The sequence below is a fragment of the Tursiops truncatus genome, chromosome 21 (assembly GCF_011762595.2).
Source record: "Tursiops truncatus isolate mTurTru1 chromosome 21, mTurTru1.mat.Y, whole genome shotgun sequence".
NCBI lineage: Eukaryota > Metazoa > Chordata > Mammalia > Artiodactyla > Delphinidae > Tursiops > Tursiops truncatus.
Genome location: NC_047054.1, coordinates 30,587,245 through 30,600,078, shown reverse-complemented (window position 1 = coordinate 30,600,078; position 12,834 = coordinate 30,587,245). Strand labels below are relative to the sequence as shown.

Genomic DNA, 12,834 nt, shown 5'->3' with positions numbered 1-12,834 from the left:
CGAGATCATCTCTTTACTTACCTGCCACATCTGACTTTGATGGAGAAAAAAGTCAGTGGGTCTCTGTTTCCTTATCGGCCACCAAGCAAATCATTTATGACTCCTGTCCTCAATGTAAAGTAGTCTTATTTCTGCCTAGACCACCCTCTCCCTCTTCTCTGATCTCTTTACTAAAGGCCCGCATCTTAGGTGAAGATTCTGGCCCTCGGCTGTCTTCTTCTCATGTTCTCCGTCATAGTTCCTTCATCATGCTGAGTGTCTTCACCTGAACTTCTCACCTCCACACAACTTCAGTCATTTTCTCCTAGAGCAGTACACTGAGCACGCGTCTCCCCGGCTTTCTCCAAGTCTTAAGTCGTAAATTCAATATCTTGCTTTCTTTTACACTCTTTTCTATTTTTCACAGTCATCTCCTGCCACCAGTACTTTATGGTTATATTAAGGTCTTGCCTCAAGAATTGGACACATTCGTCCGATAAACATATTTTATAAGTTGGTACTGAAAGGTGATTCTTTATGGGGAAGATGAGAGAAGTGAGGCTAACTGGGCAGTTGACACTGAAGGAGGAACTGGGTGGCAACTTTAAATGTGGCTGAGTAGGCCCTAGGGAGCAAGTGATGTGTCAGCAAGGAATTGGAGGAGGCACAAATAATGACCTAGTTTAGATATTTGAAAGGAGTCACCTGACATCACCATCAGCTCACAGAAGGCTTCTATCTAAATGCAAAGGATACAGTACAGCAAGAGAGGGTGCAGGCAAGCACTGTGGGTCAGAGAGACGCCTCAGGCACAAGCTCTCAAGGTTCCTTATTTTAAATTTTAAAAAGCCCATCATAAATCCCACTGCCCTTATCTCAGCAAAAAGTGAAACCAGATATTCAGGCTTTCCCACAGCTAAAGAGAGAGCTTTACCGTTCCAGCTGTAAACCCAGTCTGTCTTAGACAGGCATAGAGCTGGCAGAGCAGCCCATGCATATACCTGGGCAGGAGCTTTTCAAGCACATGAATGATACAATGAAAAAAAAAAATGTCAGGACTAATCCAGGAGAGAAGGGATGTTACCTCAGACCAGGGATAGTAAAGATGGTCTTAGGAATAAATTTTGAAGGTGAACCAACAGAATGAATTGAGAGTTTGGCTGTAGAGTGTAAGAAGAAGTGCTTAAATGATGTTCATTGCTATACAGCAGGAAGATAGCTAGGCTACCATGTAAAGCCAGACCTCTCTGTGTCTAAATTTGTGCTCTTAATATATTTAAAAATTTATTTTAAAATGTATGGATGTTGAAAGAGAAAATCTGTATAGGTAACCATGAGCCAGGACCAGTGTCTTCTGATATGCCACGATTAAAAGGTTACATTTCCTCATAGATGAATGGAACATAGTTGAAGTATTTTTGACGTGGTAAGGGAGGGATTTAGCAAGTTATGGTGTGCTTTTTACAAAATTCACAGGGATAAATTAGGAGAAAATTCAGTCAGATTCAGTCAGAACTGGAGACTAGTGAAATGGAATGCACAGGAAAAGTGTGATGAGGGCAGGACTGGTTAAGACGGAAAGAACAATACAGTTTTCAGAGACCTAATGGGTAGACTTGGTTGAAGTGGTGACTGGATAGATGTATTTGGGTTAGAATAAAAGAGAACTACAAAGACGAACATTTCTGACACAGTGGATCATGACAGCTTTTACTAACGGCGTGTTGTACAGCAGCTGAGAAGCAGCTTGGTTTTGGAGCCATGAAGCGGAGGGGAGTAAAGAAGGAGTTTGTTCTGAACATGTGTGTGGGACACCTGTTGGAAACGCACAGAGGACTGTTGGGAGTTCTCCTCCTCTGTAGATAAAAATAGAGAAAAGAGCAATTATTTCCTTCTTCACATATTGTATTGCTCTTTTTCTCTCTGTTTCCTTGTTCATGACTTTCTTTGACCCAAGTGAAACATAGAGTCCGTGTAAATGAGACATATATAAATAGCAGTTTATAGCATTTCCTTTTAATGTGGCTATCACAAATGTTTCTGGAAAAAATCAAACCAAAGAAACAAAAAGAACTTGGGTTTACAGATTCTGTAGAGCACAGGTGTAGACTGTGACAGTATCAACTGTCTTATATTAATTAATTGATATACCTGTAGTTCTATATTAAAATTAGACAGCTTTTATTAACCATTAAAAATGTAGCATTTCTTTTTTCTGTATTTCTTTTAGAATGGTAACTAAACAATACTGTCAAAAGCCATAATTTGGAGAAAAGATATTGCCAAGAAACACACCATTAACTGGGCTGGTTCAAGAATAAAAAAAAATCTGCTTTTCTCTCCTTTTGTGATGGCTTTAAAGCTTTCAATTTCAAAAACAAAAGTAAATCCTGTGAGTGAAAGTATGTCGCGTTGTGTCCATTCATTCTGTTCTCGAGCCCAAGTTTGTGTGCCCGATGCACACCGAGGCCAAACAAAGGGAAACGTCAGTGTTTGGAGCAGATTAAGGTTTATTGCAAGGACCAGCCAAGGAGAACGGACAGCTCGTGCTCAAAAATGCCAACTCCCTGATGGCTCTTGGGGAAGAGTGTTTACAGGCAAAATTTGGGGCAAGGGCTGCAGGGTATGGAACCTTCCCCTGATTGGTTGGTGGTGAGGTAACAGGGCACTGTTCCAGGAATCTCAGTCATCAGCCTTTCCTGCCAGTGTGGGTCCACATGCTTGTGCTCAGCCTCAAGTGACTTCCTGAATCTGGCTTGAGGGGGCCCTAGTTCCTGTTGAAGAGCTCAGTCATACGCGTCAGATGGTTCTGCACATCCCCGAGGAGGAACGGCACCAGGCCCCATGCTGCACTGTCGTTTCTTCCTGCCTTCCCTCACTTCCCTGATTAGTAACTGTTTGAATACGCCCTTTGGAGCTCAGGGAAGGTCTAGGAAGCTGAAAGCCTTTTTCCGACAAACTGGAAGCTGGGGACACGGAAAGCCTTTTGTGCCCAGGAGGACCCACAGGGGGCCTTCTACCGCCATTATCCTCTAGTAGGAAATAAGCAGGTTGGCCTCTTTTGAACCTGCGAGGCTGTTGCATCCCAACGGAAAACTTTCCATTGTGCACTCCTGCCACCGACTGCCCTCAGATACCCATGGCCCTGCTAATCGCTCCCATCTCAAGAGAGGACACCTAGAATCTGCACCTCTGCAATAGTTCATGATTCTCATCCCCTACCCATTCCAAGCTTCAGGATATTGAGAGGAAGGGTTGCTACACAAGGTCAGCCCCAGAGCCCTCAGAGAGTCACTAGCATCCATTCCATCTTCAAGGAGTTGCTCACACTGAGTTCCTGGTCATAGATAACTGTTCTGTCTCCAGGTAATACTTCCCTGCCCTCGTGGAAATTGAGCTCTAGAATATATCTTTCTTTGTCCTTTGAAGGAACCCAGACTTGCTGCTCTTTCCTGACTGAAGCTGAGCTTTTCTGGGTGACAGTTTCTTGCTTCAGTGCCCCCTCTCTTCATCTCCCTCTTCCTGAGATGGGTTCACTTCTGCACACCTCAAAGCATTATTTGTGGGTTAGAGATACATCAGCCTATCTGGAGTCTAATTAGGACCTACAGAATTTCCATCCATATAAATGAAGGTGCTCCTGGGTCAGGGGTGGGAGCATCTCATCACAAAGACCAAGAGTTTCTTTCTCCAAATGAGCAAATGATGAATGGATACACAAGATGTGGTCCGTCCATACAATGGGATAGTATTCAGCCACAAAAAGGAAGCACTGATATTGCTACAACGTGGATGAACCTTGAAACCGTTATGCTAAGTGACTAAAGCCAGTCACAAAAACCACGTATTCTGCATCTGTATGAAACATCCAGAACATGGACATCTAGAGAGACTAAGATTAGTGGTTGTTTACTGCTGAAAGTGGGGGTGGGGATTGAAAAGCTGGGGTGGGTGATGGTAATAACTAAAGGGTAGAGGACTTGTTTTTGAGATGAGGGAACTGAAATTGACTGTGGTAATGGTTGCACATATCTGTGAATACACTAAAAACCCTACAATCATTCACCTGTGTGCTTTAAGTGGGTGAACTCTGTGGTAAAAATAATACACATCGGGATGATTCTACCATAACTTTCCCTCACCCCCTTTGCCACTAACTTATTTGGGGCCATTATGATCACTGTCCTGCCTTATTTAATCATAATTTCTCAGGATCAGTTTCCCAGGAGTACTACCACCTAGCAGGTCCAAGTTTTAGACCTGAGCAGAGTTTATTTTTGCGACTATTGGTGTAACACATCCTTGCTGTGGAGTGTACTGGGATAAAGGAAGGTGTGGGTGAGTGGCAGGCAGAAGTTGAGTTAGGTTTTGAGTGTGAGTAGCTTAAGATATTTGTCAGAAAATTCAAAGACAATTACATGTTCTGTCTTCTGCAGTGGTGTCACTTTTCCCCTCTGAGTTTGTCTTGCTGGCCTCCCCATTTCTAAATCTTCCTTTTTACGGTTCTAACAGTAACTGTTAACAAGATACACTAAGGTTCCATTTCAACGTTTTCTTCCCTTTCCTCAACAGATTATAATCTAACATTGTAAGAATAGGCACACAGTTGAAGAATTGTGCTTTTTATTGTCTCATGCAGAATTGAGTCCAATATCCTTTTTTTTAATTGAGGTAACATTGGTTTTTAACATTGTATAAGTTGCATGTGTACCACATTTTTCAACTTCTTTCAGTGTGCCCACCACCAAATTTTTAGTTTCCATCCCCCACCCTTCTTCCCTTCTGCTTACCATTACTCTGTTCTCTCCTATGTGTTTGTTCTGCTTTGGTTTGGTTTCTTAATTTATTTTTTTCTGCATATGAGTGAAATCATACAGTATTTGTCTTTCTCCACCTGACTTATTTCATTTAGCATGATACCATCAAGGTGCAACCATATTGTCACAAATGGCAAGATTTCATCTTTTTTACAACTCCTATTCCATTGTGTATACATACCGCATCTTCATCCATTCATCTGTCAGTGGTCACTTAGGTTGTTTCCTTATCTGGGCTATTATAGATAATTCTGTAATGAACATAGGGGTGCATATATCTTTTTGAATTAATGTTTTCAGTTTCTTTGGGTTAATACCCAGAAGCAGAACAGCTGGATCACATGGTAGTTCCATTCTTAATTTTTTGAGGAATCTCTATACTAGTTTTCATAGTGGCTACAAGTTAAATTCCTCCAAATAGTGTATGAGGGCTCCCTTTTCTCCACACCCTCTACAACACTTGTTACTTCTTGCCTTTTTGATAATAGCCATTCTAAAAGGCATAAGGTGGGCTTCCCTGGTGGCGCAGTGGTTGAGAGTCCGCCTGCCGATGCAGGGGACACGGGTGCGTGCCCCGGTCCGGGAAGATCCCACATGCCGCAGAGCGGCTGGGCCCGTGAGCCATGGCCACTGAGCCTGCGCGTCCGGAGCCTGTGCTCCGCAACGGGAGAGGCCACAACAGTGAGAGGCCCGCGTACCGCAAGAAAAACAAAAAAAATGAAAGGCATAAGGTGATTTGATTCCTCATTCCCGTTTTGATTTACATCATTTCCCTAACAATTAGTGAGGTTGAACATCTGTTTATGTGCCTGTTGGACATCTGTGTATCTTCTTTGGAAAAACAACAATTTATATCCTCTTCCTACTTATTAATCGGTTGTTTTGTGAATTTTGAATTGTATGAGCTGTTTGTATATTTTTGATATTAAGCCATTGTTGGTCTCATTGTTTGCAAATATTTTCTCCCAGACCACATGTTGTCTTTTTGTTTTGTTGATGGTTTCCTTTGCTGTACAAAACCTTTTAAGTTTAATTAGATGCCACTTGTTTACTTTTGGTTTTATTTATTTTGCCTTAGGAGACTGATCCCCCCCCACACACAAAAAAAATTGGTACAATTTATGTCAAAGAGTTTTCTGCCTATGTTCCCTTGTAGGACTTTTATGGCTTCAATTCTTACATTTAGGTCTTCTATCTTCTCTTCCTTCACAGTATAACTAAGGACTTGTTTTATTCGGTAGCATGTCTTTATCCAGGGGATTTATTTTCAACTATATAAATATGAAAGTAGAAGACTATTTTTCCTTTCTCTGAGCGAGCACTAGAAGTCCAGCTTCTGGTTCCTACATCTTGCCTTAAAACCTGGTGGTTAGGGCTTCCCTGGTAGCACAGTGGTTGAGAGTCCGCCGGCCGATGCAGGGGACGCAGGTTCGTGCCCCGGTCCAGGAAGATCCCGCATGCCGTGGAGCGGCTGGGCCCGTGAGCCATGGCCGCTGAGCCTGCGCGTCCGGAGCCTGTGCTCCGCAACGGGAGAGGCCACGACAGTGAGAGGCCCGCATACCGCAAAAAAACAAAAAAAAAACAAAAAACCTGGTGGTTAGCCAGATATCATCTCTCATGTTCTGATTTGTCTTTAACCTTCTTTCAAATTCTGATACTGGGATTTTCCCTTTTTTTCAAGCTTAGCTCTTATAGGATAACAGGAGAGGGTAACTACTAACCCATTTTTCCATGGTGCTAGATAATATTCCATGTTTTCATTCACACACATGCACACACATACACACAATATTTTTCTTTTAGGTATAAATTAAATTTTACTCACTATAAATTTTTATTGAGATAGAAAAATTAGAGAAGTTCTAAGAGTTCTAAGAATTTAGCTTGTAATGATTAGAAAGATGAGAAAAGTATCATTTTATTTATCAAGGTTAAATCATATGAAATGCCACTCTATACTACCCCCAATTTTTTTTTTTTTTTGGTAATATCTCACTCTAAATTTCTTTACCATGGCCTTGCCTATATTTAGAACTTCCATCTTGTCATTCCTTCACTTCACTCATTACACTACAGGTTTTGAACGGGTTCCCATACAAGTTCCCTACTGCTATTCAAAATGCTAGATCATTTCCCAAACTTTCTATCTCAGCCAAAACATCAATTCCACAAATAGGTTTTTCTAACTATCTTATCTATATGGTCACACCCCTCCTCAAAATTCTCTATTCGAGCACTCCATTTCTTCAGAGCACTTTTCACGACCTCTTTATATTGGGGAAGTTTGTCATTAATTTCCTATTAATTTTCTTTCTCCTCTTCTGTAATATAAGCTCCAAGTGTGGACACAGTCCCTTTCTTTCACATGTGCCACTATATTGTTTTCTTCTTTTTTTTTTTTTTTTGCTGCACCATGCAGCATGTGGGGTCTTAGTTCCCCAAGAGGGATTGAACCCATGCCCCCTGCAGTGGAAGCATTGAATCTTAACTACTGGACCACCAGGGAAGTCCCCAGTATGCCACTATATTCTTATTTTCTATTGTAGTGCCTGACACGTATGTATATTGAATTAGTTTTGCAAATTGAATGATTTGATTTAATAAGAAAGTTAAATAAATGTGTTTTATATTGATTGCATCAGAAATACTAAGTGTGTTTAAGGCTATGGAATTTGGGCATGCCAAATTTTTCACCAGAGAACATTGGTAGTTTAATTACTTTTTTCCATTGTTTCATGCTTCTTAATCAATTAACTAGTATGGATATTTGTATCAAAGATTTATCAAAATACAGTGTAATATGTGCTCAACATAAAGTACTAAAGTATAAAATTTTATAGGATCAAAACTGTTTTAATTCATTACTTGCTTTTGTTTTCTTCTTACATAATGGTGTTCTCTTCAATCTTCTTTATTTTAGTATCCAGGTGCAATAACATTGGAGGGATTTTTAGTTATTATAGCTCAATTATTTGGCCTTAAGTTAAGATTAACATATGATGACATCCGCAAGTGTTCCTGTCCAAGAGCTACATGCATAATGAATCGTGAAGCAGTATAAGCCTTGTTTTTCATTTGAATTAATTTCACACATACGTTTGTGAGGTTGTTTACAAGACATGGTGAATTTCTTATTCTTTATACTCAGTTCCACATCAAAAGTTGGAAAGGTATGTTGTGCCTGAAGAGATATCACAGATTTGTCCAAATGATACAAGACTCCAGAAGGTGGTAAATCTCATGATAATGAAATATTTACTCAAGGGAATTAGAGGGAAAATTTAAATATTTATGAAGACTATGAAATATTTTATAAAATATAATACTACTTCTGTTTTTATTGTTGTAGTATCTATTGCCAAGGCAAAGATGTCTAAAATCTTGCTTAAAAATATAACAAAGAACTGGCAGCTTTGACTATTATTTTGATGGAAATAAAAAGGAGGAAAGATTTGAAGAGGAAAAAGAATTGCCTTCATTTGCAGAAATTATGATTAACTACCTACTTAAATCAACAGAATCAGTTTACAATTAGAACAACAACATCAAAAAATTCATCAGGATGATCAGTCTTGGAAAACACTAAGAAAATGGATGCCTATTATAAAATTTCTAATTTTTCCAGAAGAGATCTATAAGTTCAGTAAAATCCCAATCTATATTTTAGATTATTTTTTAAGGAACTTGATAAACTCTATGGGAAGTGATAAAATGAAGATGGTAAACATAGAAACCTTTTGGGGATTATGAGGTGCAATTTATGATCAAAGAAGGGATTTTATTTTGGGGAGACACTACATATTGTCTACTGACTTTTAGAAATAAAGAAATGGGGGAAAGATGATGATGTTGGATATAATGAAGACTTAAGAGCAAAATCATGGAATAAACTAGAGAGGAGAGGATCTGGTACGTAAAAAAAGGGACTGGCTTTTATCAGAGCTGGGCATATTCAATTATTGTGATACAGTGTTTGGAGGGTAAATAGATAGATATGAAGGTAGTTGAATAGCTGTGAGACAGGCTGGGACCTGGGGCCCTTTGCTGCAGTGCTGCAGTGCTTCCACTTGGACAAATCTCTCTTCGAGCAACAAAATACAAAGAAGCTGTATGGGACTGAAAATAACTGCGTGCATGCTGAGTTGGGACAAATTCTGGACAAAAGATACAAAAAGACCCCAAAAAAGAAACACCCAACTGCCGCTTTTGAAGAGCCTGGAGCAAAAGCAGGGTACTGTGCATGACCCCTGCACACAACACCACCTAAGGGGTGAGCAAACCACCTAAGCCACCATTCTGGCCTGACCCCTGGACACACCCCTACCCTCACCCCATATAAGGAACAAGCTTGCCCCCCCACCCCCACCTCAGGGAGCGAGCCAGCAAGGGAAACTGTTGATTGTTTTCACTCCCCCACCTCTGCTTGCAGCAGGGCCCCCAATAAAGCCTTGCCTGAATTTCTTGTCTGGCCTCTGACCAATTTCTATTGATTAAGGAGACCAAGAACCTTGGTTGGTAACGGTTGCAACAGAGACCATATGGCACACTATTTCAGCAAAGCTGAAACTATTTTCTATTTCATTCTTTACAGAAAATGTTTGCTGTACCCTATTCTATAGCATTTCCAAGAGCTGCTTGTGGGATTTAGTTTTATCTTACAGGAGCAGTAACCAGCTCACAGACTCACACGTGTTGGCATGCATCCCTTCCCTAACGTCCCATACCAGTGCTTTGGTGGTAGGCAGAATGGACCTTCAAAGACGTCCTCACTCTAATCCCTGGAATTTGTGGGTATGTATGTTACATGGTAGAAGGTAAGTTGCAGAAGTCATTAAGGTGATGGACCTTCAAGTAGGGACACTATCCTAGATTATCTGGGTGGGTCCAATCTAATCTCATGAGCCCTTAGAAACAGAATATTCTCCAGGTGAAGTCAGAGAGATGTGGCAGAATGGGGCTCAAAAAGACTGGTGCTGGGAAAACTGGACATCTACATGTGAAAGAATGAAATTAGAATATTTCCTCACACCATACACAAAATGGATTAAAGATCTAAAGGTAAGACCCCAAACCTTAAAACTCTAAGAAGATAACCTAGGCAGAACACTCTTTGACATAATTTATAGCAGTATTTTATCTTTATCTGTCTCACAAAGCTAAAGCAAAAAGCAAAAATAAACAAATGGGACCTATTTAAACTTAAACACTTTTGCACAGCAACAGAAACCATTGACAAAACTAAAAGACAACCCATGGAATGGGAGAAAATACTTGCAAATGACCAACAGGGGGTTTATATCCAAAACATATAAACAGCACATAGAAATCAATATCAAAAAACAAACAGGCCAGTCAAAAATTGGTCAGAAGACCTGAATTGACATTTTTCCAAAGAAGTCATACAAAATGGCTAACAGGCAAGTGAAAAGATTCTCAACATCGCCAATTATTAGAAAAATGCAACTCAAAAGCCCAATGAGATATCACCTCAAACCTGATAGAATGTAGAATTTAAAAGTCTACAAATAACAAATTTTTGAGGGGACGTGGAGAAAAGGGAACCCTCCTGCACTGTTGGTGGGAATGTAAACTGGTGTAGCCACTATGGGAAAACAGTATGGAGGTTCCTCAAAAAACTAAAAATAGAACTACCATATGACCCAGTAATCCCACTACTGGGCATATATCCAGAAAAGACGAAAATTAATTTGAAAAGATACATGCACCCCGATGTTCATAGCAGCACTACATACAAGAGCCAGGACATGGAAACAACCCAAGTGTCCATGACAGATGAATGGATAAAGAAGATGCAGCATATATACGCAATGGAATATTACTCAGCCATAAAAAGGATGAAATTCTTCCATTTGCAGCAACATGGATGGACCTAGAGAATATTATGCTTAAATAAAAAGTTTTAAAAGTAACATAGCCTCAAAATAGAAGAATCAAAAATTGATAGTAATTAAGGAAATAAAATAGCCAAACATGGTTGGTTTTGGTTATTTTCACTGATCCAAAACTTTTTTTTTAATTGAAGTATGGTTGATTTACAATATTATGTTCGTTCCAAGTGTACAACGTAGTGATTCAATATTTTTATACATTACACTCCATTTAAAGTTATTATGAAATACTGGCTATATTCCCTGTGCTGTACAATATATCCTTGTAGCTTATTTAATTTATACATAGAAGTTTGTACCTCTTAATCCACTACCCCTATCATGCCTCTCCCCCTTTTCTTCACCCCACTGGTAACCACTAGTTTGTTCTCTGTATCTGTGAGTCCGTTTTGTTATACTCATTTGTTTGTTTTATTTTTTAGATTTGAAATATAAGTGAGAACATACAGTATTTGCCTTTCTCTGTCTGACTTATTTCAGCAAACATAATACCATTTGCAACCACATGGATGGACCTGGAAGGTATTATGCCAAATATGTTTTTTAATAGCTCCAACTATAAATGAACAAAATTCTAATCAATAGTAAAATAGAAAAACAGATGGACATATTCAATGTGTGATATACAGCAACAAGAGGGAAAAAAAAAAAAAACTATTGCTACTCACAACGTGGATGGATCTCCTAATCATCATGTTAAAAAAACTTAAACATAAAAAGAATACATGGTGATTGGCTCCATTTATATAGGTTCAAAAACAGACAAAAGTAATCTATGGTGTTAGAAGTAGTGATTGTCAGGGGACAATCTGGCAGCTTTAGTGGTTCTATATTTTATTTCTGGATCTGAATCTAGGTGTTAATTACACTGGTTTGTTCAGTAGAATATTGAGCAGTGCCTATATATATTATATATTTATACATAAATGTATAACATATGTAGTATAAATATTTATATATATTACATAAAAGTTCACTTAAGTGTAGATGAATCTTCCTGTTCATTAGCTGTTTCTTCAGCCTTGCCTTTCGGAAGTGATTCTGCGCTTTCTTAGCCGGAAAGCGGAGTCACAAGGCGTCAAAGCCTCCTGCATAGATTTAGCGGCCAAGGCCGCCCACGTTGAACGGCGCACAGCAGGCAGCCTCTCGACCCTCCGCTGCTCTCCCAGCCGCCTGCCTCCTGCGGTGTGTGCGGTCAGGAGGGGTCTCCTCGCGCCCCCAACTGCCCTGTAGTCAAGCGTACGGCCGTTATTCGGGCTGCCATCCAGGACGTCCAGCCATGTGGTGCCTTCTGTTTCTGCTTCTGGGGCTCATCGGGCTTCAGACAGACGATAGTAAGTACTAAAACCCTCTTCTGACCTTTAGGGAATGTCAGGTCTCCTTTCTGTTTCCCTCTGAGAGGCTGGATATCCCTTTGAAAGTGTTTTTTTTGGTGGGAGTTCCAACTGTGTAAGCCCGAATCCACTCCCACATTGCCACCTTTCCCAATCAAAATCCACTTTGGTTGCGAGGGTCTTTCCCACTCTTCTTGGGACCGTAGTAAAGATGGGAGATGCCGTGGCTTGAGTAGAGCCCTTAAGATTAGAGTTTCATATACTGCTCTGCATTTCTGATATCTGGATTCTGTAGTTGGAAGGTCCAAAGGACCTGACTTTATTTGTTCTGAGAGCACTTGGGCCTATTACCTCAGGGTTACCAGAACCTGCCCACAGGGCAATATTTCTAAAGTAGTATACCTGTTTCTCTTTAAAAGATTTGTAATTCTAGAAAGAAGTGGGTATTGAGGTGAGGGTATTTGAAAAGAGAGTAAAAATGAGGGATGGCATATAGAATATTATGGATTTAGATGAGGAAATAATGAAGGAAGCTATGAGGTGGTGAGCGTTGCCCCTGTAAAACATTTTGCACCTTGCAGATTCAGAAAGACTACGTGTGCAAATTACAGTTCCAGAGAAAATACGGTCAACGTCAAGTGGAGGAGTTGAAACATATGTAATTAAGCCCTAACATTTTTCACAAACTAAAAAGCATGTGACTATTTTGTTCCTAATAAGTAAACCTGGTGTTTTTCATCTCTGCACACTTTCTGAATTTTATATTTATACCCAATTTTTCTTAAATGGAAGAGC

At 39.9% G+C, this 12,834-nt stretch overlaps 2 protein-coding genes across 2 annotated transcripts in view; both read left to right on the top strand.

The window, feature by feature from the left end:
- The window catches only part of LOC101326121 (A disintegrin and metallopeptidase domain 3-like), a 112,945-nt gene extending 109,045 nt beyond the window's left edge, over positions 1-3,900 (top strand). Inside the window, 1 exon segment of the mRNA XM_033848745.2 lies at positions 2,210-3,900. Within this exon segment, the coding sequence (XP_033704636.1) occupies positions 2,210-2,243 (34 nt within the window). The 3' untranslated portion in view covers positions 2,244-3,900.
- Positions 3,901-8,170: 4,270 nt separating this feature from the next.
- The window catches only part of ADAM2 (ADAM metallopeptidase domain 2), an 83,723-nt gene continuing 79,059 nt past the window's right edge, over positions 8,171-12,834 (top strand). The window contains exons 1-5 of the mRNA XM_019921510.3: positions 8,171-9,066; positions 9,445-9,587; positions 11,186-11,227; positions 11,714-12,039; positions 12,621-12,697. Of these exons, the coding sequence (XP_019777069.2) occupies positions 11,985-12,039; positions 12,621-12,697 (132 nt within the window). The 5' untranslated portion in view covers positions 8,171-9,066; positions 9,445-9,587; positions 11,186-11,227; positions 11,714-11,984. The remainder of the gene's footprint in view (positions 9,067-9,444; positions 9,588-11,185; positions 11,228-11,713; positions 12,040-12,620; positions 12,698-12,834) is intronic.